Source organism: Protopterus annectens, chromosome 2.part1, assembly GCF_019279795.1.
Source record: "Protopterus annectens isolate FY-2018-M chromosome 2.part1, PAN1.0, whole genome shotgun sequence".
Classification (NCBI taxonomy): Eukaryota; Metazoa; Chordata; order Ceratodontiformes; family Protopteridae; genus Protopterus; species Protopterus annectens.
Window position 1 is genome coordinate 938,059,076 of NC_056729.1, and position 26,044 is coordinate 938,085,119.

Here is a 26,044-nt window from a genome sequence, read left to right on the forward strand (position 1 = left end):
CACTTGGTATGTTCCTTCAGTTATCACTCACACTCTAATCATCCTGACTACTAGCTACCAAAATCTGCTCAACAGGCTCTCTGTAACGTATTTACCACATCGCTCTACAATCACTTTACATCTGGCAGTCAAACTGTGGGGGCCTACAAAGTTTCAGATTTTTTTTTTTAAGATTTATTGCATTAAACATCAGCTAACCAACCATGAAAGGCCCAGCCTTTTTACTAAAGACAACAATGTTTGATTTTCAGGGGTTCTACAAAAGGAATATTTCGATGAAGCCTTTGCTTTCAACTGTGTTATGAGTTTGAATATTTAGTGTGTAATTTTCAAGTATAAAGGGATAATTGAAATATTAATTATCAGTGAACACAGCTTTCTTTCATTTTTACACATCGTGCCCCTTCTGTTTTTATATTAAAATGTAGCTTCCAAAGGGCCCCATAACAGTCAGTGGATAATTTATTCTTGTACTTTTTAGAATTCTGCAGGATGACATCTTAATATGCTGTTTACGTAGGCACCCCTTTCTTCTTCTTCTTCTTCTTCTTCTATGTTTCGTAAGTGTTGCACATTCGTACTGCACCTCCCAGAACACAAAGTACAAAGAAACAAGGTATACAAACGTACCATTTTTCTACTTCAGAAAGATCAACCCTCTTCATTTGCACTGCTTGTCCTTTTTACGGGTATAAACTACAATTTCATCATCGAAGGCACTTGATGATATCGTGTGATAACATAATAAAAAATAAAAAAAATAATAATTTGGTTAGAAGTCTTTTGTATGTATTCATAATGACTGTAGCTACTGTGTAGCAAAATACTTGTTACAAATTACAAATTGGCTGGTAAAAGTACGTTTGTACAATGGGTACAGTCATGGTGAACTCCTTGTGCCATTTTTTAACTGTAATTCAGAACAAATAATATATAATTTCACCATTGATAGTAATGTGTTTTTTTTTTTAAGTGTTCTATTTGGAGATCGTGGTCTTTTGAACATTTATTGACTGGTGAAGTGACACTTGAGTCATGCCTGTTAAGGCAAACATTCAACATGTTTCCAATTGAAAGAAATGCGTACGGCATTGCATCTACAGGTCATCGCTTTCTACTAGCTCATGGTGCGGTATCAGATGAACAGGGTTTGCTTCTGGCACAAATGCTGCCTTAATATCTAGTCCTTGGTCAGAAAGTGCTGCATAGCGGCTAGCTGAAGGGCGTACCTTCTTGGGTTTGTTGATTGAAGGCTGTTGGGGCCAATGTGCTTTAGGCAGACAAATGGAGGGAGGGATAAAAAAAAAGAAGAATGAAAAGATTAACGTGACATCGTCACAATGAAAATGCTTTCCATGCATTGTTACTTATACAAGTGCTAACGCTCCTTTCTTGACTAAGTCATTTCCATGACACCATACTGAATATGCTTTTCTTTGAAACAAAGGTTTATTGATTAGAACAAACTCAACTTTTGCATGAACTAAGCCAATGACTGAATAAACCATGCATATAACTGCTACAGCACTGAAGCATAGAGGGATAAGACTGAACTATACCTAGATGACTTAAGTTTGACTAGTGACTTGGGCACTATGAATGATGGAGTGGGGAGGATGGGATTAAATGTCTGCTACCGCTGACTCACCCATCCTGAAGAGGAGGATGTGCCTGTGGCTCTTCACTTGGGTGACACCTAGAGGGAGTACTCAGTGTTGCACCCACACACCAAGAGCATGTGAAGCAAAAGCTGCTTTTGTGCAAGTGCACTGATGGAGAAGTCAGCAGATGAAGGCATACTTCCTGTATCAGGCTGCACTTAGTGGAGTTCAAGGGAGCTGTCACAAGGGGGACCTCCAATGGACCAAAAGTTGTTTTGCAAGCTATCACCCAGCTCTCACCGTAGGGGATACAAATGGACTGATTAGACACTTTAGGCACTTCCGGCAACAGCAACGGGATTGTAGGTCTCTCAGCTAGCTGGAGATGCCTATGCTCTCATCCCTAATGGGATGAATAGTCCGTTTTGGTGAAGGTAGTGGAGAAATTGGAAAGGGTTGGTGACAAAGCAAAAAAAAAAAAAGATTTATAATGAGGCTATTAATAAATCTGACAAGATCATGTCATTAGCCAGTGCTGGGGCAATCTGTACTTACATTAGCATCATAACTTTCCTTCATCTTATTGACATCTTCTGACACATAATGACAATATTTTTATTAGCTACACACTGTTACTGCTCACTTATATTCTTCCTTCTTCTCCCTTAAGCTATCCCACCAATTACATAAAACTGAAAAAAGATGCATGTCACCAATATTAATTAACCGTCTAGCTTTAAAGACTCCAGTACATACTTGTACAACTGTCATGATAATATGCATAATTTTTCTGAGCAATTCACCTTGATACTGTGGTGCTTTACCATTTTGCCATACACGCTCCAGACTCACTCCAACTAGACCCTATATTTTCAGTCTTCACATCACAGATGCTATCAACTTTTACATCTTTCCCAATAAAATTTAACACTTAACTCTTAACTAGTTTTAGCTACTCTCCATACCTCTCAACCTCTTAGTACAAGAAATCTAGAGAAAGCCACAAATAATGGAGGGACAAATGCCAAAAATCAGGGACAGATTTTAAGTGTTGCTGTTTCTAAACTTAGAAAGTTGCTAGAATAACATAATTTATTTTAGAATACCTTTTCTGTAGGATATGAAGTCTGAAACTTAGATGCCTGCCGTTATTTATAGACTTCAGTCCTTAGTGATTTGCCAGACACCCACAGATTTTATGAGGAACAAAAGCAAAAATCAGGATATTCTGCGAAAATCTGGATAGTTGAGAGGTATGTCCCTGACAAGACTATTAACTAGTATCTTAACTAGGGGCTCAAAATGCTGCTATAGGTAAGTCTTTACATTTCTTAGTTTTTATCCTCAGTACAGGACCATCAATCACCAACACCAAGACAGCGTATCACAACCCTCCAACGTCCTTCCACTGAACTTCTATTAGCAGTGCTTCCATATAAAAACTTCAACATAACTACCAAAAAGAAAACATTTTGTACCATAATAAAAACAAATTTTACCATCCTATAAATAAAGACATATTTATACCTGAAATGTTCAATAGCAACATTTATGACATAAAAAAGAGAGAGAGCCATGTTTTTCCCAAAGCCGCTCGTAGCAAGTATGAATCTTAAGCTCAAAAGATTCACTACCCCGGTACAGTATAACGTTGTACAACCTGCCAATGAATCATACCTCCTACCCACACCTGATGCATCACAAAAACAGCACCAGAAGTGACATAAAATTATTACTATCTAATTGTGCACAATTTATATCCAACTTACTTAAAACCATAATCATTTGTAACATACCAAGCATCCATTCTTAAACTGCATCAGTCTTTTAGAATACATTTTCCCAACAAATAATGGACCATTCCAAGAGATGAACTGTCATTTCAGCTAGTGCCTTTTATAATATTAACATCTTAGCAGTCTACATAAAACTTTTACAGTATCTACAAAATATGGCAGACATCTTCATAACTACTATATTGCCAGGTTTGCAAACACCTATATACTATACACAATACTCTATAACATAACAAACTCTCTGACAAATACTCACAAGCAATGACTCATTCTAAGAGATGAACTCTTTTTTTTTTTTTTTTTTTTTTTTTTTTAACCAGACGGGTAAGGTCACCAAATCCATTCTACATAATGACTATTTGCAGCTTGTGTAAAGTGCATTTGTTATCAGCAAACAAGGTAGCACTGTTTTCTGTTTACATCCAAGTTTGTACACATCTAACTATTTCTGTGGCAGTATATGTATGTAGTTATACTAGTTAAGTACAGTTCATAGTTTTTAGCCCCACCCCCACTGTTTTATAGGCAGTGAAACACACAAGGCTATTAAACTGGTATCATAACAAGGAGCTAAAACTGGAATCATAACTAGGGGCTCAAAAGTATTAGACCTGGTTCTCCATTCCCAAATCACTGGACAAATCTGACCATTGTCCAGTAACATTTTGCCTAGGTGTGAAACCTGAATCACCTCAAAACCCTCTGTCTTTAGAAACTGCTTTAAGGCAGTCTACTCTAGCTAACTGATAACATGATGAAATTCAAATACCCTCCTTGTTTTATCTGACACTGCCTCACACACTGCAATTTTCACAAATAAATTCTACATCCACCTTGAGACCTTGGACCCCATAAGACATAAATATAGTGCCAAATTTAAGAACAAATCCATTTGGTTGAATCCTATTATCAACAAACTGTACAACAGCAGGAAGAAACTTCTACCCCATAAAAGCAAACCTTTATACATCAGCTATAGAAGAGCTCAAAATGATCAACATAGAACTTAGAAACAAAATCAAATCATCCAACAGCCAGTACCAATTACAAATTGCTACCTATGCTAAGGATAGCCACAACACATTCTTCAGTTATATCAGAAGCCTAATGAATAATAACCAGCAATGCTCTGAGTTAATAGAAAATAGCAGCCCATATTCACTCCCTTAGGATACTGCCAACATATTAGTGGACAAATCTGACTCAGACTTTACCTTCGGTCTCCTATGAATTACTCTGCATAAATTATCATGCCTATGACAATCCTTAAATCACCCCTGAGCAAGTCCTAAGTGTTCTCTCTAAGGCAAAATCACAAGGTCCATGGGCCCTGACAATATGCAAGGCTGTCTTCTTGTTAGAACTAAACATTGCCTGGCTGACTGTTTCTTACAGCTATTCAGTCTCAGCCTCTCTATTAGATCCATGCCAGAAATATGAAGGGTTGCTGTACTTATCCCACTCCACAAACAGGGACCCATGACTGACCTGAGTGGCTACAAACATAGCAGCCTCACCAGCCTCACCTGTAAGGCAATGGAGTATATCCTAATAGACTTTATAAATAAGGGCAGATGCAGTCTTTAAAACCTGGACCCCCCAAAATATGAGTTTGTTAAAGGCAGATCCAACCTCTTGAATATGGTGGATGTTTCTGAACAAGTCACTAAGACATCAGACTTACATAAATTGGTTCCTACAGCATATCTGGACTTGGTCAAAGCCTTCAATACCACTCGATACTTGGATATCACTGACAGACTGAGCTAATCCAATTAAATATAAATCCATATGTCACCTGCTGAATAGCAAACTAGCTCACTGACAGAATCCAGTGCGTTAGTACTGCAGGCACACTCTCAAAGAGAAGAGTGCCTCTCAGTGATTGGTCCTGGGGCCACTCCTCTTTGGTGTCCACTTCTTTGATGCTACAGCAGACACCATAGGCCTGCAGCTGATGAAGTATGCCAATGATTGCAAACTTAGAACTGCCATAAGAACCCCAGATTCCTACATAGTCTCCAGGAAGGCCTAACTCATGCTAAAAAGTAGTGCTTGGACCACAGCCTCAGACTAAATGCCATTAGGTAGCATTGTGTTTTTTGGCAAATCTGGGTACTCCTGCTCCTATCACAAAGGTGACATCTCCCTAAAAGGTTATTTGGACATTAGGGACTTGAGCACCTTCATTAACAAATGAACTGTCCTTTGACCACAGTTGTTAGGAAATCCTTTTATGTAGCCAGACCACCCATTCCTCCCTTATCAGACCAATAACAGAATATAATGGTATGTACTCAGCAAGGCATATTATCCAACTCAGTAGATCATGACATTTTCTTACCAAAAACAATCAAGGGCTTGTCCTCCTTGAGATACTCAACCACCTTAAAGTGATCTGACTCTTTTCCATTTCCTACCAACCACTGAGATGAGATCCATGCTTTGCCTGCACAATCTCAAAACATCTGGTCCTATGTAACCCCCTAAACATCCACAAAACTAATACTGCCTAAAGCACCTGCTCAAGAGACTTAGACTGTCACTGAAGCATAAATAGGACCTGTTGGTGGGCTAAACATTTTTCAAAGAGAATACCTCTTTCACAGGATAGACTTCTATAACAGGTAAGGCAACGTAGACTTATCACCCTTTTTAGGTGTAATCTGGATGACTGGATGGGCAATCATAAGTACATCATAAGTACACTCCTGGTCTGGTCTCATTGACCCTTTTGGTAACTAGGTCAGGGTATGACATTAATTCATGTCTTACTAAATTGGTGGGATTGTTGATTAGAATATAAATGGTCCACTGGAACAACAATTTAGTATAAAGCAATGAAAATCTTAAAAGAAGTCCCTAACATATTAACCTGATAATTTAGCTTTCCAAATTAATACTCATGTGACCCTTGCACAAAACAGTTATAGTCATTAAAACATCATAACATTCCCTTAATATATTTAAAAAAAAAATTGAAAATACTAACCCCCCTCCAGTTAAGCAAACCCATTTAAAACATCTGCACAGTTTGAGAAAAGTGCACTTTTACCAGGCAAGTATTCATGAATTGAGTAATATGTTGTATACACCTTAATCTACAGGAAAGTAGCTTTCATGAATAATATCACACAATAGTTAAGTTTAAAAAGTAGATGTAAACATTTGTCAAAAGCACATGTACAGCCACATACTCATGCAGTTTTAAATGCACTACATACAATACCATGACATCTTTAAATTGCATGCCTTTTGTCTAAACAATTTTCCACAGAAACATCAACTCATTCCTGTACATGTTGCATTACTTTAAATGGTCATAATTCATTTGCAAACATGCTATTATGTTCAAATAACGGCAGTCAGTCATATTAGTCTTGTACTCGATACAGTAGCATAAGCACCTTTAAACTTTATGCTTATTGCCTAAATACATTTTAATAACAAAATATGTACAGTGCCATGTATTCTTAGCATAACATAGCTATCTATTTTTGTTTTGCTTATTTGTTTGTAGTGCCTTACTCTAAAATACAGCAATGTTTGAGTCACGATGGCTCTGCACAGACTCGACCATTGAATTTTAACTATGCCAATAGAGCTGGGAGCCGTTTTATATGTATAATACCAGAAAACATTCCAGTCTCCTGCCTTTGCCCAAAATCAATCACATGTTAAAAGCATGCTTTGGTTTCTTTCTCAATCTCAGATTTGAGAAACTTGGCGAATACTTCAGCACCTTCACACTCCACATCCCTTCATGCAGCCCAGGTAGTGTTTTCGTCTCAGTGTGATTGCCCCAAAGAACATGTAACCCCAGTACCACCTTCTTTGTGATCCTCCTTTTTTCTCTTTCCTCACTCACTTCACCAATTTCAGAGCACGCATTACTTTCTCCCAGCTCCTGCACCAAGAATTCCTCAAGCATATAGCTCCCAGTTGGAGACAAGTCCTGAAGAGCATTAACTGCTGAGTCAGTAAAGGTGCACATTTGCATCCTTATAAGGAAAAAGCTCTTTAATGACCACTGAGTGCAATAATCTGAACTGAAGTCATTGCTGCCAACACTACAGGAGCTGTCCGCTGTGTTATGTAGGCCATAGCTACCCAAGCCAGTGATGGTAGCCCATGTTGGACCATACATGAACAGACAAGGGGACACAGATGGCCCTTGCAGTGACTGAAGTGCTCTTGCTACCACTATGGGCAGGGTTAGGCTAAAATAAAGAAAACCTCTCATTGCAGGGATGTCGGCCATTGACAGCACAATGCACATTCATGGTTGCATGGATCATGCCCCCACACACACACACCTAGATTGGTTAATATCTCACTGAGAGGCAACTTGATGGTTTCCAGGCACAGGGGCAAAAATCTTATAAAAAGTAGCCATCGAGAAATCATGATTCAACATTACTAACCTGTATTGCACCACAATCCACTTCCCCAGTCATCACAAAGTACAGTTGTGTACCTACCATAAATGTAGATGTTCGAGTGTATTCACTGTTGCAGTCATTAAAATTGGGTTATCCTGCTGGCAGGCTACCTGCAGTCGGTCCGAGTTCCAAAGTCTAGGTCCGGCGTCGGTTGCTGTCGCCTCCGCCCTGACGTCAGTGCACCAGGGGTATAAAAGATGCAGCCGACGCCATTTTCTTCAGTTTTTCTTGCCCCAGATGTCAGGTGCCCCTAAAATGGTAGACTCACTAATGCCTAAAAGCATGCATAACCAAAAAACAACTTTTCTTTCATCTACAAGCAAATACACCACATAGGTTGTATAGAACAGAAAAGTACAGATAAGTCCCAGCAAGGAAAAGGGGGATGGAGTGAGGGTAACCTGGACTGTAACAGTGAATACACTCGAACATCTACATTTATGGTAGGTAGACAACTGTACTATGTTCATCGTGTTTCACTGTTGCAGTCATTACAACTGGGTTGAATCCCAAAGCTAACGTTGGGAGGCTGGTGCTAAATAGGATTGGGAGAGGCTATCAGGCTCTGCAGAACTGCGGTGGCAAAGCCTTCCCTGGATTTAGAATAGAAAGGTAAGTGATAGTGCTTTGTAAAAGTATGCACTGAACTCCAAGTTGCAGCCTCTAAGATGTCTTTGGTTAGTACTCCTCTGAGGAAGGCTGCTGAAGTGGCTGCTGCTCTGGTGGAATGTGGTATAATGCCCTTAGGCACTGATTTGCCATGCTGTGAATAGCAGAAATGAATGCAGTGGCTTATCCACTTTGAAATAGTCTGCTTTGAGATAGGCTTTCCTTGTGATCCTGCAGCATATGCTACTAGAAGTTGTTCAGTCTTTCTGAAAGCTTTGGTTCTGTCCAAGTAGAAGCGTAGCTGTCTGTGAATGTCCAAAGAATGCAGAAGTCTCTCACCCTTATTCTATGGGTTTGGGTAAAAGGTAGGCAGTTGAATTGTTTGGTTAAGGGCCACACTGGTCACTACGGCATGAATGTAGGGTTTGTCCTCAGAGAAACCCTGTCAGGATAGAAAATGATAAAAGGTTCCACAGCCATGAGTGCCTGTAACTCAGACTCGTCTAGCGGAGGTTATTGCTAGGAGCAGAGCTGTTTTCCAGGATAAGAATTTTATATCAGCTGCAGAGGCTGGCTCAATGGGAGGAAGTGTAAGTTTTTCCAAGACATAGTTGAGGTCCCATGCAGGTATTGGTGCACAACAGCAGGAAGAAACTTTTACCCCATAAAAGCAGTCTAGGGGGTCTTATGTTTTTGGCCCCTCTGAGGTACTGCCTTATTAATGGACGAGAAAAAATAGGTGGTTCTGTGTTGTAATGAGCTGAAATGGCAGAGGCATGAATTTTAATGGATGAAAAGAAAAGCCCTTTATCCAGCATCTCAGTTAAGTATTGCAAAATCTGAGGAATATTTGGAACAACCTTGTCAAAACCTTGTGCCTGGTTGCAAGCACAGAATCTCTTCCATTTTTCTGCATACGATTTTCTGGTGCTAGGCCTCCTGGCCTCCAAAATAACATCCATAACTGGTTTAGAAAGAGGTGTGTCTCGAATGGCTACATTATCCGCCATGCTGCCAGATTTAGGGTCCTGAGTTGGCTGTGCAGTATCTGACTGTCTTGTTGATTCAATAAGTGAGGAATTTGAGGTAGTGTCCAAGCTGGGCATTGGGACAACCTCTTTAGGATTGGGTACCAGTGCTGGCGGGACCAGTCTGGGGCAATCAGAATCATTTTTGGCTTCTCTTGTCTGACCTTGAGGAGTACCTTGGGGAGGAGAGGCAAAGGAGGAAAGGCATATACTGTTAGGTTTTTCCAGCTGAAAGAAAGAGCATCCACTTTCCATGCTTGCTTGTGATAAGTTCTTGTGCAGAATCTTTGTAGTTGGCAATTGTGAGGAGAGGCAAAAAGGTCTATGTTGGGGCATCCCCAGTTCCTCGTTATCATGCTGAAGACTTGTGAATCCAATTTTCACTCGTGGGGATCCATTAGGTTTCTGCTTAGTTCGTCTGCCAGAGTATTTATCCTTCCTGGCAGGAATTGTACTTGCAGATGTACATGATAAGTCAATGCTGTGTCCCACAAGTTCATGGCTAGTCTGCAGAGGGGGTAGGAATGTGTGCCCCCTTGCTTGTTTATGTACCACATGACTGTGGTATTGTCCGTCTTTATCAGTAGTTGTCCTGGATGAAGTAGATCCTTGAAGGCTGTCAGGGCATTTTGAACTGCTAGCATCTCTTTTTGATTGATATGTAGATGCATTTGACTTGTGGACCATGTGCCCTGAATACATCTTCCTGCCATATGTGCCCCCCAGGCATAATCTGATGCATCTGTTGTCAATGTCTGCCTGGCTGTGGGCAAGGTGAATGTCTGTCCCGTGTTGTGGTGACAGGCTTTTGCCCACCATTGAAATTCCTATTGCAGGCAGGGAATGAGGGTAATTATTGTTTACAGGCTGTGGCAATGTTGAGTCCAAACACTTTTTAGATACCATTGAAGTTTCCTCATATGCAGTCTTGCATATGGAATTAGCAGAATGCAGGATGCCATGAAGCCCAAAGCCTGCAGAATTTTTCTTCCAGATAACTGGGTCTTTGTTGCCAACATTTTGAAGCAAGTAGTCAGTTGTCTGTGTTTGTCTGGCGTGAGATAAGCCATCTGGGTAGTTGTATTTAAGCTTGCACCCAGGAATATTATCTCTTGAGAGGGTACAAGTTTTGATTTCTTTTCGTTTATTGTGTACCCTAGGCCTGCTAGTAATGTTTTTACAAATGCCAGATGCTGTAGTAGAGTGTCCTTGTTCTCTGCTTGAATAAGGCAGTCATCCAAGTAAGGACATATCTGAATTCCTCTTTGTCTGCAAAAAGCAATTACTGGTGCCAGGCACTTTGTGAAGACTCTGGCCGCAGTAGATAAGCCAAAGGGCTGTGCAGAGAATTGGTAATGCATTGAGCCAGCTATAAATCTGAGGTATCTTCTGCACGATTGTCTGATTGGGTCATGCAGGTATGCCTCTTTTAGGTCTAAAGTCACAAGCCAAGCCTTCTTGCCCAGCATGGGCAGAAACTGCTGCAGAGTTAACATCTTGAATTTTGGAATGTCCAGGAATGTGTTCAGGATAGACAGGTCCAGTATTGGTCTCCAGGGTTTTGTCCTTTCTGGGCACCAAGAATAGCCTTGAGTAAAATACTCATCCCTGTTCTTGCTGTGGTACTTGCTGAATGACCCTCATGTCCATGAGGGATGAAACTTGTTTTTGTGCCACTGCCCATTGATTGCGTGTCAGGTCTGGCATACTGTTTGGCCTTGGCAGGGTGTGAAAATGGAATCTGTAGCCCTGGGATACGATATTTAAGACCCATTTGTCCTGAGTGATCATGTGCCAATTTTGAGCAAAAAGTGCTAGTTTTCCCCCCAAGGGAGCTGCCAGAAGATAAGTGCTTGGTGCTGGCAGGGGAAAGTCATTGAGACTGCTTCCTGTATGGCTGTGATTTTTCTTCTACGCTTTTGGAGGTTGAAGCAGCCCATTGTTTAGGCCTGTATGAGCCTTGGGGCTGTGATCTGCCTCTAGAGCGTCTGTGTCTACCTCTTTGTGGCCTGTCTGACACTGGAAAGGAGCAATTCTTTGCAGGCCAGTTCCTGCTAAATCTGGGAGGCTGTACCTGTAAGAAATCCTTGACTGTTTGCATAGATTTAGCTTTGTCCTCCATTTTCTTCAAAACCTCTTCTGCTTTAACACCAAACAAGGTATTATGTTGTAATGGAGCATCTAATAATTTTGCTTTAACATGATCGGGCAGATTCTATTCTTTTAACCAAGCATGTCTCCTAATGACAGAACCTGTAACAGCGGCCCTGCAGGAGGCCTCTAGAGAATCAAAACCACATTGCAAAGTATGCTGTCATACTTGTTCAGCAGCATGCAATAAATCCTGCATTTCTTTGTTTTCAGCACATTCTGAATTTGTCAACATTTTTTGTTTAAGCAGTGACATTAGATGTTGCTGATATTTAAGCATATAAAATTGACAATTTAAAGCTCTTACAGCCAAGGTAGCAGAAGTATAAAAATTTTTCTCCCATCTGTCCAGGGCCCTTGAATCAGAGGGTGTAGGGTTTTTTGCAGTGGATGCCTTGACCCCTTTGGGACCCTGAAAGATAGTTTCTGGGTCTGCAGCAAGGTTTTTATAAAGAAATTTATGTGAATCAGGAACCCTGTAGTATCTATCTGGCTTAACAGGAGCTGGTGGCAAAGAGTCAGGAGACAGTCCTGATTCTGAAAATACATCATCTACAAGGTCTAAAACAGGAGGAATAGCAAGAGGCCTGTGCTGAGGTAATAAAAGAAAGTCTCTGAGCCTTTTCTTGGATTCTGAGTAATCTTGGCTCTCCCAGTGGAAATGCTCCCTCATAGTATGCAGGTTTTCCCCAAAAGAATAATCCTCAGGAGGAGAGGCTGAAGGAATAGATTCTTTAGCATCAGAATCCTCATAGGGAGGAAGAGAAAATTCCTGGTCAGAAGAGGAATCAGAGGAAATGGAAACCTGATCTGAAGATGCATATTGTATCTCTTGCCTAGGCCTCTTATCAGGGGGGATGGGAACCCCTGATCAAAGTAATTAGGTCTTCGACCATTTTAAGCATCTGTTTTTTAGGCATGGAGGCCTGTCCAGGAGAATGTAGTACTTGTTTCTTTGTCTTTAGAGGTGCTTTAGTCTTTGCCTTTGAAGCTGAAGTTGGTTTTACATATAACTGTGTAGGCCTGAAAACACCCTCAGAAGCTGATGCCTGCTCAGCGGCTCCGGACCCATCTGAGGGAATAGTTTCTGAGCGTCCAATACCTTGAGTTTCCATTGGCCTAGTCGGCTCCACGTGGGAGTCGGAAGCGGCCTGTGGCTCTGAGGTAGCGGGCATCAGGGGCTGCAAAAGCCCCTCACTGAGAACCGGCGAACTGGTGACAGGCCTTGCAGAAGCCTCGTCGTCAGTTTTGGACCTCGGGTGCCTGTCCTTTTCTTTGCGCTTTTTATAAACTCTGGCAGTCAATTGCTCCGATGACATTATATAGTTAAATCTTCTGCCAAAATAATGAAATACAAAATCGTACCGACGCTTAATAGTGCGTTGGTTAAATCTAGCACAAAACCGGCAACTAGCAACATCGTGGTCAAGGCCTAGGCAAGGAATACAGTAAGAATGAAAATCCTTATGAGGTATTTGCTTCCCACAAGAAATACAGTTATTAACTTTTTCTGACATCGGTCTCGAGCAAGAAAAAAGTTTCCCCAATGGGGTACTTAGCTTTAATGAAGACTTCAGATCTGAAATTCGAATTTGAAAATCTCAGGAGTCGGCCGACCGGCACTTGCAAACTGCTTTTGCTTCGGGTGCCGCGCGGCAAGAAAGACTGAAGAAAATGACATTGGCTGCATCTTTTATACCCCTGGCGCACTGACGTCAGGGAGGAGGCGACAGCAACCGACGCCGGACCTAGACTTTGGAACTCGGGCCGACTGTGGGTAGCCTGCCAGCAGGATAACCCAATTGTAATGACTGCAACAGTGAAACATGATGAACATCTGAGAAGAGTCTACTCCATTTCATAAATGCTCAAAGGCTACACTAAAATTACCTCTGGACAACCATAAATTCCATCATCTCTTGTTGACAGCAGTTAATATGCTTATCTGTCTTCAGCATTGTGTCTGAGCAACTTGTCCATCACATCTTCTTGCTCTTCACAAATACAAGACAGTCAAAACCTTCTGTCCTTTAGGAATCCCACTCAGACTCAGACTGTACCTTTTGCTTTAGCTTCCAAGTTAACTACCTTTTGTTCAGTATAAACAACTTGGCCCCTTAACTCCACCATTCATTTCACACATCTGCCTCTCATTGTTCCAATGGCAATATGGAATCATACTGTTACTTCAAAAAACACAACATATTCCTTACCAGAGGCTTCACATTGCTTTACATGGCAATGTAGGAGATGAAACATCACTTTCACATGTTGACTTACTGCTTCCTTGGTCCCATTTACTTTGTTTTTTGGAGACCCATCACATATCTACAGTTACCATCAATACCTTCAGGGGGCATAAAATCAGCTACCTGCTCTTTGCCCTTGTTTTTGGTCTCAACACACATCTCCTTAATTTTTAACCAAATATGAGGACATCATCTTGAAGTCAGACAATTAAGCCACCACGAGAACTAAAACTGTACTAAAACTCTGACTTAAGTAATTATTTTCAGTTATCTTTATGTTCTATGCTACACCAATGTCTCTAGAGCAGTCTAAGTTGCCATTACTATTTTTTTATCTTTTCTAATGTTAAATACTCTGATAGAGGTAGATATACTGACACAACTTTGTTTTTTAGTCGGGCTTCCTTTTTTCCATAATATAGTCTGAACATAGAGGATACACCTTCCTTGCCCTACTTTCTTGTTCCAAATTGTTTTTGCATTTACTTAGAACGACAAATGCTAATATCACTGCTACCTTTGGGAATCTTTGAATTTACAAACCAAGAACCAAACACAAACTTTAAAATCCAAGAACTGGAAAGCAGCACTTGCAACCAAAGTGGAAACAACAAAAAATATTTTTACTTTTTAAGCACTTTCGTCTGTTTATAACATTAGACTTCTTCAGATTCTGAAGATAGTTGAGATTCTGAAGAAGTCTAATTTTACAAACAAATGAAAAGTGCTTAATCAATAAAAATATATTTTGTTGTTTCCACTTTGGTTGCTGGTACTGCTTTCTAGTTCTTGGATTTTAATCTTTGAATTTAGTTTGTATAACTTTCTTCCAGCGACACACACTCTGGTTTTGTGTCTTTGTCATGGTTCAAATAAATTAAAATTAGCATTTTCTGCTGTTGCAAAATAGTGCTTAAATTAAATTTTTTTTGAAAATACAGCAATCACTTAGCAACTACAAGCTGACTGCTTCTGTCATTACCATCAGGTTTCCTCACTCTGAAACTTCAGAGTAAAATGGCTGTGAATTTCCCAAAGACTCAATAGATTTACAGCTTCTGTTTTTGATGTTGGGGAATGACTTCTACTGGAAGACATAAAATGACTATCATTAAGAAAATAGGTAATAAAGTGGTGAATGATACATGTCTTAACTACTCTTGCCAGTTTAATGATATAATTACCACAAACAGCCCTGAACTGTATTTCCAGGGATACTCTACAGAGAAGGAGATAACTTCTCTTAGTTTACAGAGGTATGATGAGATCGAACCTTCAGTGTTAAATACAGTTTTGGATGCCTCACTTAAAAAGATATAACCACTGCAGTGATAGTGGAGAAAGTTTAAAGATTAACAAAAAATGGGTCATGGATGACAACTATAGGCATAGGTTTTATGAAATGAGCCTTTCCATTCCAAATGACAGAAGTGACCAAGGCACTACTAAATAACTTCAAAGTGCTGAGAATCTGGCTAGAAGGAACTGTGGAATCCCATTCAGAAGACAATAAAAAAAATGTATTGATAAACATAATATATACATGGTTACACCTTTGAAGGTAAAGTTTGCCATTTTTCTTTGCTATTGAGCAGTAATTACAAGAAAAAATATTGGAGAGAATTTCTGTACCAATCCTACCCATGCGATATAATCAATGCTTTTATTGGCAGTAGGAATTGAGATGGGTGAGGCAAATTATTCTGGATAGCTTTCTTTAGTAGACAAGTGAATGAGCAATGACCACATCCACAGTCGCTACGAGATACACTATTTCCATGAATTTGTCTTCATCCTGTTCCTCTGATGCATTCCGAAGGGATAAGAGCCAGTACAATTGTCACCATTATGTAGACAAAATAGTATCTTAGAAAGAGACAAAAATTTCACTCAAAAGAACATGCTTTTCTTGGGTATTCCTGGACATCTCATTTAATTTAATTTCTCATCTCCTTTCCTTCTTTTTTGCTGAGTCCACAGTGCTTAAATCCTGTCTGCAGTACTTGCTATCAGAGGCTTAAGATTGAGTCAATAAATGAAGCTACATGTAAGGCCTGTTAATACCATAAATACTGCAGTTTCTTCTGCACTGGTTGCTTCTGTGTCTACAAGATAGCACAAGATCGGTTTTAGAATAATACAAAATCAGTTTCTAACCTGCATTATCAGGCTACTTCCTTATTCCATAAATTTGTCTCTTAATCCCTACATGTGAGATTAAAACTCAGTGGAACGTAAAAGAGTGAAGATAAAGTAAGTCAGTTAAGGAAGTTAATTGTGACTGGAAAAAAAATAGATCCTGAAATTATATTAAGTGAGGTTTTATTCTTTACATGTTTTAATGACCTGAAGAAGAGGTTGCGTGAAATAATTTATTTGTATACTGCATCATTTGCAGTATTTATTTATTTAATAATTACTAAAGTTTGTTTTAAATACTTGCCACAATGACTATTATTTTTGCTTGTTTGTTTATTTTAAATAATTGTATCTTTGCTTGTCTATTTTACTTATTTAAGTAATTATGTTTTGTGACCAAGTTAGTACTACTAGGCTTGTGGCCAGTTTTCAGGATAGACTTGAAGTGTATTCACACTCTTTACAGGAAACTTGGCCACAGCACCAGGGCACTCCTTACCACACTCGATGTCTGTTAGTCTAAAGAGTGTGTATGTGTGTGTGCTCTGTTCCCAGTGCAGTGGTGGTTGGGAGAATGGTGCAACATGGCAGAGGGACAGTGGGAAGCTGAGGTGAATGCCAGCTGTCTAAAAGTGTTCGAAACTGATGTGGACAGGAGAGCAGAAGAGATTTTGTTGGATTTGCAAGACATATTTCAAAAGGAGTCATTTTGTAGTTCAACTGTAGATGAGTGATCAAAAGAAGGAATTATGGTTACAGCCCTCCAATCGGGAAGCATGTGGGATGATTCACTGGTGAATTTAACTGAAGAAAATGATCCAGAGAGCAGAAAGTATTTGTTGTGGGGAGAAGATATGGGAAGGATTTAAAAGGGAGAGCTGGAAGAATTAGAGAGAAAGTCATTTGCTGAAGCTGTGATGTGAAGGAGAAGAAAGAACAATAATGAGAAAATAGGAGAATAGAGGATTCAGGAAGACAGGCATTTGTAGCTGGCATGCAAGCTAAAGAAGAGAAGGAATTAGAGAGATAGAAGATATGTGACATGGTAATTGTTCCAGTAGGAATAAAAGCTCAAGAGGTAGGAGCATTTGTATTAATAAAAGAAGAGACATATTATGACAGTTTAAACAGATATAGGACTAAAGACTTTTCTAGGAAATTATGAAAAAAGATATATATCCATGGAACAGCTATATTAAGGCTTTTTACCACTAAACACAAAAGAAAGTAAACATATAATTCAGAAGAGAGACTGAAAGAGGGACTATTAAAGATAATTTACTGCAAAAATCTTGTAAGGAAGTTAAAAGTATTTCAAAAGTTTTGGATAACAAGGGATTATAGACTGGGAGTTGGGATTGCAATGTTATTGGAAATAGAGAATGACAAAATCATTCACATTCCTAGTATGATTAATATAGAAGAAATAGAGCTATTGTAAGACATTGGAAAGAAGATAATTTTGTGAGTAGTTGTGAGAAAAAGATATGATTTGTATGTGTGGGATATAGGCATGATGTAAGACGATGTGAAATGAAATGTTATTGTAAACAAACAAGGCATTCAGGGGCAGATTCTGAAAAAAAAAGAATAAAAGGCTAAGTGTGTAAGACGATATAAGTGAAAATGAACAGAGTAATGAATCAAAATTACAATAAGAAAAACAGACTGAATGTGTAACAGCATTTAATAATGAAACACTAGAATGAAACAAAGGAAAGTAAAGACTGTGAATCAGAAATTGAATCAGATGTTAGTAGTGAGAGGGAAATTGATTAGAAAGTGGTTAAAAAGAAAACCTCTAGTGGAAAAAGGGTAAAGGATATGAAAAGAAAAATTCCAAATTCATGATTAAAAGCTAAAAAGAAAGGAAATGGTTAACAATATACACAACTTTATACGGATTACAGAGGAGAGAAGCAAATAATCTTAGAAATCTGGCATTTAATGTGAATAGTATAAAAAATTTAGTAAGAAAGATTGGTGTAATAAATGTGAGGTAGATATTATAGTATTAGAAGATGTCAGAGGTTTAACAAAGGAAGAAAGATTACAAACAGAGAATATGGAGAGGGGTTTAATTTGGAATTTTGGGGAAGAAACCTGTTAAGGGATAACAATATTATACAATACAGGAATTTCAGTATTGCACTTTAGAATGATTACTTGTAATGGATTTAAGCTTGCAAGGTAAAGTATATAGACTTATAGCAGTATATGCGCATGTATTATATAAGAGAGAGAACAATTGCTCAAAGAAATATTTGACTATATCACAGTTAATATGGATATTATAACTACAGGTGATTTAAATTGTAATTTAATATGGACACAAGGAAAAGTATAGCTCAGATAAAAAATTATGAGAAAGATTGTGAAATGTGGAAATTTGCTTTTAGGGAAAATAAATACAAGTACGTATAGGAGAGGAAATGTTAAGTCAGAGATTGACTATTTTGTAGTCTCTAAAAGTATAAATATAGTAATAGAAGAAGCAGTATAAACAGGGTTTTCAGATCATATGGCAATACGGATAGAAACTGAATAAAATAAAGAACATTTAAAAATTAGAAAAGGGGTTAAAAGGATACACGAGAAAGTGTGGAATAAAAAAGGACACAGAAATGTACATAAATTATAGGATGAACATATGACTGAGGATTTGTTATAATAATTGGACAGAATGGTGGTTATTTTTTAAAGAAAAATATAAATTGGATTATTTACAATGGGAATGTGGATTAAGACAAAAAGGAAAACAAGAATGTAGGTTGTTACAGAATAATGCATTAGAAATCTGGGAAAATTTGAGAATATATGTTATGGCATAGAAGAAGAAATATATAGAAAGAACCAAGAAAAAATAAAGGACCTATTGTACAAACTAATATATTTTCTGCAAGATAAAAAAAAGAGGAGGTTCCTCCTTATTTAAGTAAAATAACAGAAGAAGAAAGCAGTATAATGAGGGTAATGAAAAGCAAAAACAGAGAACTGGTGAAATAAAAAGAAGAAGAATGGAAATTGTAGTACAGTATGTTAAAGAAATAGTGAAGAAAAAATAATTAAGACATGACAATGATTGGAATGTTAAGAAAGTCACTGAAGGAATAAATAAAGGTATAAACAGATTACTGTAGTAAAATTATATACAGTAATGAAGAAAGTAAATATTAATTCAGCAGCAGGTTTAGAGGGTATAGGTTATTTAATGCATAAGAATTTGGAATTATAGAAAAAAGAAATCTTGATAGGTACAGCTAATGAATGGTTAAAATGGTATCTATTATACTCAAATATGTAGTGGTATTATGAAATGTATATGGAATAAAAGGAGGGAAGGCTGATATAACTAATTGGAGGCCAGTGGTTTTAAATAATATTGACTACAAGATATTGTTTGAAAACAATACAAATAAGAACAGAAAATAAGATAAATAAAGTGTTAGAGGATAGTATTGATGATGTCAAAGGAAAAGGATGTCAGGAAATATTAATGATTGTTACAGAAATGATAAATGATATGCAAAAAGAAAATGATGTAGCAAAAATATTGGGAAGGGACATAAATAAAGCATTTGACACAATAAATCAAGATATATTGTAGAAAATAATGGAACATTACAATTTTATTAAACAGATACAGAATGTGATTAAATCAGTGTATAGTTACAGTAACTTAAGAGTTTTGATAACTAGATGGTTAAATGAAGAGATAGAATTGAATAGGGGTTTAAACAAGGTTGTCCAATGAACAGTATTCTATTTGTGATCATTATGAGCTGCATAGTAAATATATAAAGTAATAGAAAAGACATGGTATATACATAGCAATGGCATTGAATATCCAGGTCTATATTATAAGATTGATGGTTGAAAACATCGAACAACATATGGTCAACACCATAAGGTCGATGTCTTCAAACGTCGACCTTATAAAAATACAAAAAAAAAAGAAAAAATTACCCTAATGGGTTTAAGCAGGGGGGCAAGTCCCCCTGCACCCTCCACTACTTAAATATACCAACACCGAGACTGAACTACATTGCAGTAAATGGAAATCTCCCCTTACAGAGATTTCCGTTTACATGCTTGAGATTCTGAGCGTTCGATATCCTCATGCTGACAATGTCAGATTCAACATTGTCGGCTTTCGAGAATATAATATAGACCCGAATATCCAGTTGTTATGGTTTATGCAGATTATATTATTCTTATGACTAAGTAAAGTAAAATGATGGAACAAATGATGACTAATGTAGATAACAGTTTATAAGATATAGGACTATCATTAAATAAAGAAAAAGTAAAGGATTTGGGTCAAATGAGAATATGTAAGGAATTAAGTTTGGAATAAAATAAATATATGTCCTAGGAATACCATTTGGTACATTTAGTGTGATTAAGGAACAATGGATGAAAATCTTACAGGAACTAAGGGATATTAGTATTATATGGATATAGATTATCATATAGGAAAAAGGTATATTTAATAAATTATATATGGATGGGTAAAATAGCATTTATTGCTATATGAATGATGCCAAAAGGTTTGGAAAAAATTACTGAGCTAATATTTAGATTTATTTGGGTTCTAGATTAAACCCAGTAAGGAGAGGAGTGTTGTGTATGGATAAAGATGAAGGTGGTTTGGGGTTACTAAATCCTATAGTTTATGGAGCATCCTTAAACTTTTATAGGGTGCTAAGATGTATAAACAGAAAAGAAAATAATTTAGTAACAAAAATGTTTAAGATAATATATGCTCATAATGGAATCTGACGAAATTCAATAAAAAGAAGAGAGAATGGAGAAATGAAGAAATAAAAATGTATCAAGAAAAAAAAATGTGGACGTTAAATGTAGAAAAAGCAGAAGAAAATAGAAGAGCTTTGTATAAGAACATAATGATAGAACATTATTCCATACATCCATTGATGGAAGAAAAAATAAATGCTATAAAACAAAGAAATAAATGGTGTATGAAGAAAGTGGGATGTCAGGATTTTTTTTGGAGATTACAAATACAGTAGAGAGTCATTTACCTGAACTAATTGGGACTTACAGTAGTTTGGATAATCAAACATACATTGAACCAGATAAAAAACTTCTAAAATCTTGTTTTTTCTGCACATAGGGAATACAGCTTTCAACCATTAGGCAATTCTAGTAGACAATAAAGAATATTTTTTCACACACAAGTGGGCTACAAGCTGAAAAAAACATACAAAGTGAATATGTACAACATTTCCATATTCAGACTTTATGATTTTTCCTACCTGTAACCTTTGGAAGGGTGTGTTCAGATAATTGACATTTCTTATAATCGGCGTTTGGATAATTGACTCTCTAATGTAAGTAGACTACCAGTTTAGGGAAACGTGCCCTATAAAAAGGTAAATGAGAGGGTATGCAATTTTTATGGTGAAATAGAAACTGCAGAGCATGTCTTTTTGACATGTAGGAAAGTAAGAAAATTATGGGGAAAAATAGAAGAAATATTTTGAATAAAATAAAAAATATAAATAGTTAAATATTGATATGATTGAATATGGATTTTGCAAAGGTGCAAGTAAGGAATGTGTTAAAATTTCAGATAAAAATTGTTTTGTATCTTTTGGGTTATTTGGAATGAAAGACTGAATGAGATTATGTTTAATGGTAATTGTGTAATAGAAAATATAGTGTGAAAAATTAAGTGGTGGTTATAGAAAAAGGAGTGGGATTATATATGTCTATGATATTTATTTATTTATTTATTTACTATTTTATTTATTGACATTTGAATACTGGGAAAGTCTGACTGCGTAGAAGCTCATTTTTAGCAAAGGCCTGGGAGAAAAGCTCCAAATTATTACATTTTAAGAACAATACTTTTACGATTTCCAAAAATAAAACAAACCATCTGCAATTTAAATAATTATAACAAATTAGCAGTAAAATAAAAACATTGGTTAAGAATTGATTCAAGTTATTTGATATGGGAACCTTGGAAATATGAAGATATGAAAAGCTGATGTATGTCTATAAATATGTGAATATATTAATCTCTATATAATTGTAAATGTGTAAATAGTTGTATATAATAAAGGACTCCTACTTTCTTTAACATGCTTCTGGTTCCGGCATGACAGCAGCTTGGAAGGGAAGTATGATGCTGTAAGACAATGTACACTGCAGTCACTGGTGAAAATGTGAGTTCTGAGTGTTGTTCAATGGTGAAAGACACCAAGCAGATTACAGTGATCGAAGTGCAATCACAAGGATAAAGAGACTTGCAATTCCAAACCACATTTTCTGAAGAACAGCCTGAGTCAGGGATATATTGGGAAATGATTGTGCAGGGAATGCAGGTAGAGCAGCCATGGGACACCTCGTCCTAGAGTTCCACAGTGATCCATTAAGGAAATACTGAATGAGAGAGGAATGCTGACATACAATACAATACAATACAATATGCTGTTAAGTGTATCTTAAACAGTACTAAAAAGAAAGCAGCTGGTATTAGAGAGTTTGCAACCCAGGACTTATCTGAGGAAATTAAGCTTTATAGGTGAGACTGTTCCCATGATACATGTTTTTGGATTGATATGCTTTAGCCTTTGGGGTCCCAAGTGAGCAAGTAATGACAACTGCGCATCTAGGAACCAAACTTTGTTGTGTTTATTTTGAAAAAGAATGAGTCCTTTTTTGCTGATCAAAACTTTCAGAAGTTACAAGAAAATACACCTCAGTCTGCCTACAGGGAACAACTACTTGAAAAATGTGAGAGAAGAAGTGACACTGTGGTTTGATTCTACATCAGTTAATGAGATGCTGATAAGTTGGGCATTGCCAGAACTGTGTGTTGCAGAGTTTTTAGTAGACAATAAAAACAGATAAATACTAGCTGAATTTTGGTATAAAGAAACTGAACTAGTTTATAAGATGAACTGGAAGAGATGAATGAGGCTGAAGATGAACCAAAGGATAGCAGAACTAAAGCCATTAGATGAGGGTGGCAACATGGAAATAAAAGTTAAAAGTGAGTGTTAAATTTAAAATGAGAACATGAAAGCACAATTTCAGTTACTAATAATAAATGTGAATAATCTACAAAATCATATGAGAGAGCATCAGGTGTTACACTGGATTAAGATGAGAGATGCAATTATTTGCTGTCTTTGAAGTTACATGCTATGTGTCTGACTTTGAGAGAAATACCCTTGAAATGTTTTGGGTGGCACAGAATTTTAGTTATGGAAAATTGAAGAATGTTCAGGTGTGGCCACATTAATTAATAAAAGATGAAGAATGAGAGTTACATAATATACTGTAGTAGTTCCAGGTGGAATATTGATTACAGATTGCTATTCAAAAATAAGCAAGTTAGGTTATGTAAGGTGAATGTATCTATAACGGATGAGAGATACATAATATACTGTAGTAGTTCCGGGTGGAATACTGATTGCAGATTGCTATTCAAAAATAAGCAAGTTAGGTTATGTAAGGTAAATGCATCTATAAAGGATGACGGCAGTTGAGATATTTGAAAAGTATGAAATTTATTTAATGATGAACATATTTCTTATTTGTGCAGGAGTGCAAAGATCAAAGACAAGCCAGCTGGTAAAACCTACTAGAAAAACTTAGTCAAGCTAGAGTTTTCACTGTGTGATACCTTAAATGTCCTATAATAGCAGCCCATGGAGTATACGCAAATGACCCCATAAAGACATCAAGTTTTTCAGCTATATCGCTTCTGAATGTCTATGTCTTTTAACTTTTTCTTTTTAAGTCTTTATGGATACATTCAGGCCAATAAAATCAAACCCTGCTAGCTGTGGATATGCACATTTTGGCCTTCTTATGACCTTGTCAGCATCCAGCCTTGAGGGAGTTGCTGCATATCCATAAGACAAACTCCACTTGCTCAACCCACATGCAAGGCCTTAACCTGGTCTGTGACATTAATAGAACTTGTTGCCGGGATAGATTTGTGTCCCAATGACTCCCCCATCTGTGGAATAGACTCCCTCTCCATGTCAAGCAGAGTACCTCTCTAGCCCTCTTTATGAGGCACCTGGATGAGTGGATGGGAAACAGAAAATATACCCCTGGGATCCCACCTGTGTTCCTGCTGGGCAGGGGATACAGGTACTGACTTTGAGGGAACATGGGCGGAATTCTTGGTTAGGCTTATAAGGGCCTCCAGGCCAATAGCCTAGTATCATCCTATGACCATATGAACCTAACAGACAAACCAAATAGTAAAACTACAAGAAAAAGCTAGCCAAGCTAGAGTTTTCACTGTGTGATACCTTAAACCTCCAGTAATAGAGGCCCATGGGGTATATGCTAATGACCCCATAAGGACATCAAGTTTTTCAGCTATATGGCTTCTGAATGTCCATGACTTTTAACTTTTTCTTTTTAAGTCTTTATGGATATATTCAGGCCAATAAAAATCAAACCCCACTAGCTGTGGATATGCACATTATGGCCTTCTTTTGACCTCATCAGCATGGCATAATTGACTATGTTTGCTCCTTTGATGTGGTTAAGATTTATTACCCCTCCCATTTTGTGAGATTTATAAAAATTCTGTTATGTTAATCACTTTTAATATGGACTGTAGAAAATGTCCACCATTTTTGGTCATCTTCCTTTGAACATTTTCATACTGCCTATAAAATGGGGTTTTCAGAACAACACAACGTGTCCCCGATGTGCTCTTTCCAACTGCTGGAGGCTAGAACTTTGGAAGGAGGGTTATGTTTCTTTTTTAATGAGTTTTTTTTAACAGCACAGGTGGACCTTTGATCCCTATACCTTGATTTTCTGAGAAAGAATATTCTTCCAAAATACTTCTAGTGCAAGCTACTGAGTTATTTACTAGAATGTACATTATTTTAAAACTGTCTACCACTTGTGTTATCTATTGCATGTTTTATGTTAACTAGACAGTGCAACTAGTGTTACTTGCTGTATGTTTTCTGTTTTATTTACTCATTTGCTTATATTAAATTCTGATTTTATCCTGCCAGGAGCAAATATAATTACTGTAAGTTAGTCCTGGAATATTATAACATTTTTGACAGAAATCTTAATTGACAACTCTACACAAATGTCACTTTTGCCTGATCACAAAACCCCTCTCCTTCCCTTTATCTCTACAAAGCTTCCACAAATGGACGAATGTGAATGCACCAAGGATCAGAATCACTCGACTGAATATGCAGAAAACATCTTGCCATAAGTCCCCACTGCATCCCTCAATGTGGGGTTAAGCCACCCCCACACATACCAAACTTATAAAAAAAATATATATATATATATATATATATATATATATATATATATATATATAGGTCTCCTTTTTCTTATTGCGGAATTGGGGTCGTATTTTTCCTTTTCAAAAGCATGAACTTTTGATAAGAAAAAGTAGACCCATATATATATGTATGTATATGTATATATATATATATATATATATATATATATATATATATATATATATATATATATATGGGTTCACTTTATAACATCGAAATACTGAAATGTCAAATTTCAGTATCTCGAAGCTATAAAGTCGAATGTTGCAAATAGCGAACGTTCATAATCGCGAATTTGACATATCTCGAAAATATGTCGACTTCGCAGTTATGAAGTTGCGCTACGTAATGTTCGGGTTTGTGTTTTGTTGGTGCGCGGTGCCATGTTTGGATGTAAGTGTTATGTCAGGTAAGTGAGTGTTTTGCAAGGGTTTTGAGTGGAAGTTAGAGTGTGTGTGAGGGATTGGCGAATGTGCGTGTGTGAATGAGCTTTTGTGTTGTGTTTGTGCGATCTCGGAGTTAGTATATATAAGTAGGGGGTGTGGGGCTCAGCCCTATAGAATGCAGGGGCTTGCCCCAGCTATGTGTATGAGTTGTGTATGTGTGTTGTTTTTTTGTTTATGTTGTGATGTGGGTGTTGTGTTGTATGTTTAGTGTAGTGTGTGCGGTGTTTTCGGTTATGTGGTTTCGCAGTTTTTGTTTGTCGGTGTTTTGT

At 37.4% G+C, this 26,044-nt stretch overlaps 1 protein-coding gene across 5 annotated transcripts in view; it reads right to left on the reverse strand.

The window, feature by feature from the left end:
- Positions 1-26,044, reverse strand: part of PALLD (palladin, cytoskeletal associated protein) — a 2,901,248-nt gene that overhangs the window by 880 nt on the left and 2,874,324 nt on the right. For 4 of the 5 annotated variants that reach the window (XM_044062575.1, XM_044062576.1, XM_044062578.1 and 1 more), the window contains one exon: positions 1-1,270. This exon is cut by the window's left edge and continues 880 nt beyond it. In XM_044062575.1, the coding sequence (XP_043918510.1) occupies positions 1,098-1,270 (173 nt within the window). In that variant the 3' untranslated portion in view covers positions 1-1,097. The remainder of the gene's footprint in view (positions 1,271-26,044) is intronic. The other variant, XM_044062577.1, reaches the window with a different exon arrangement.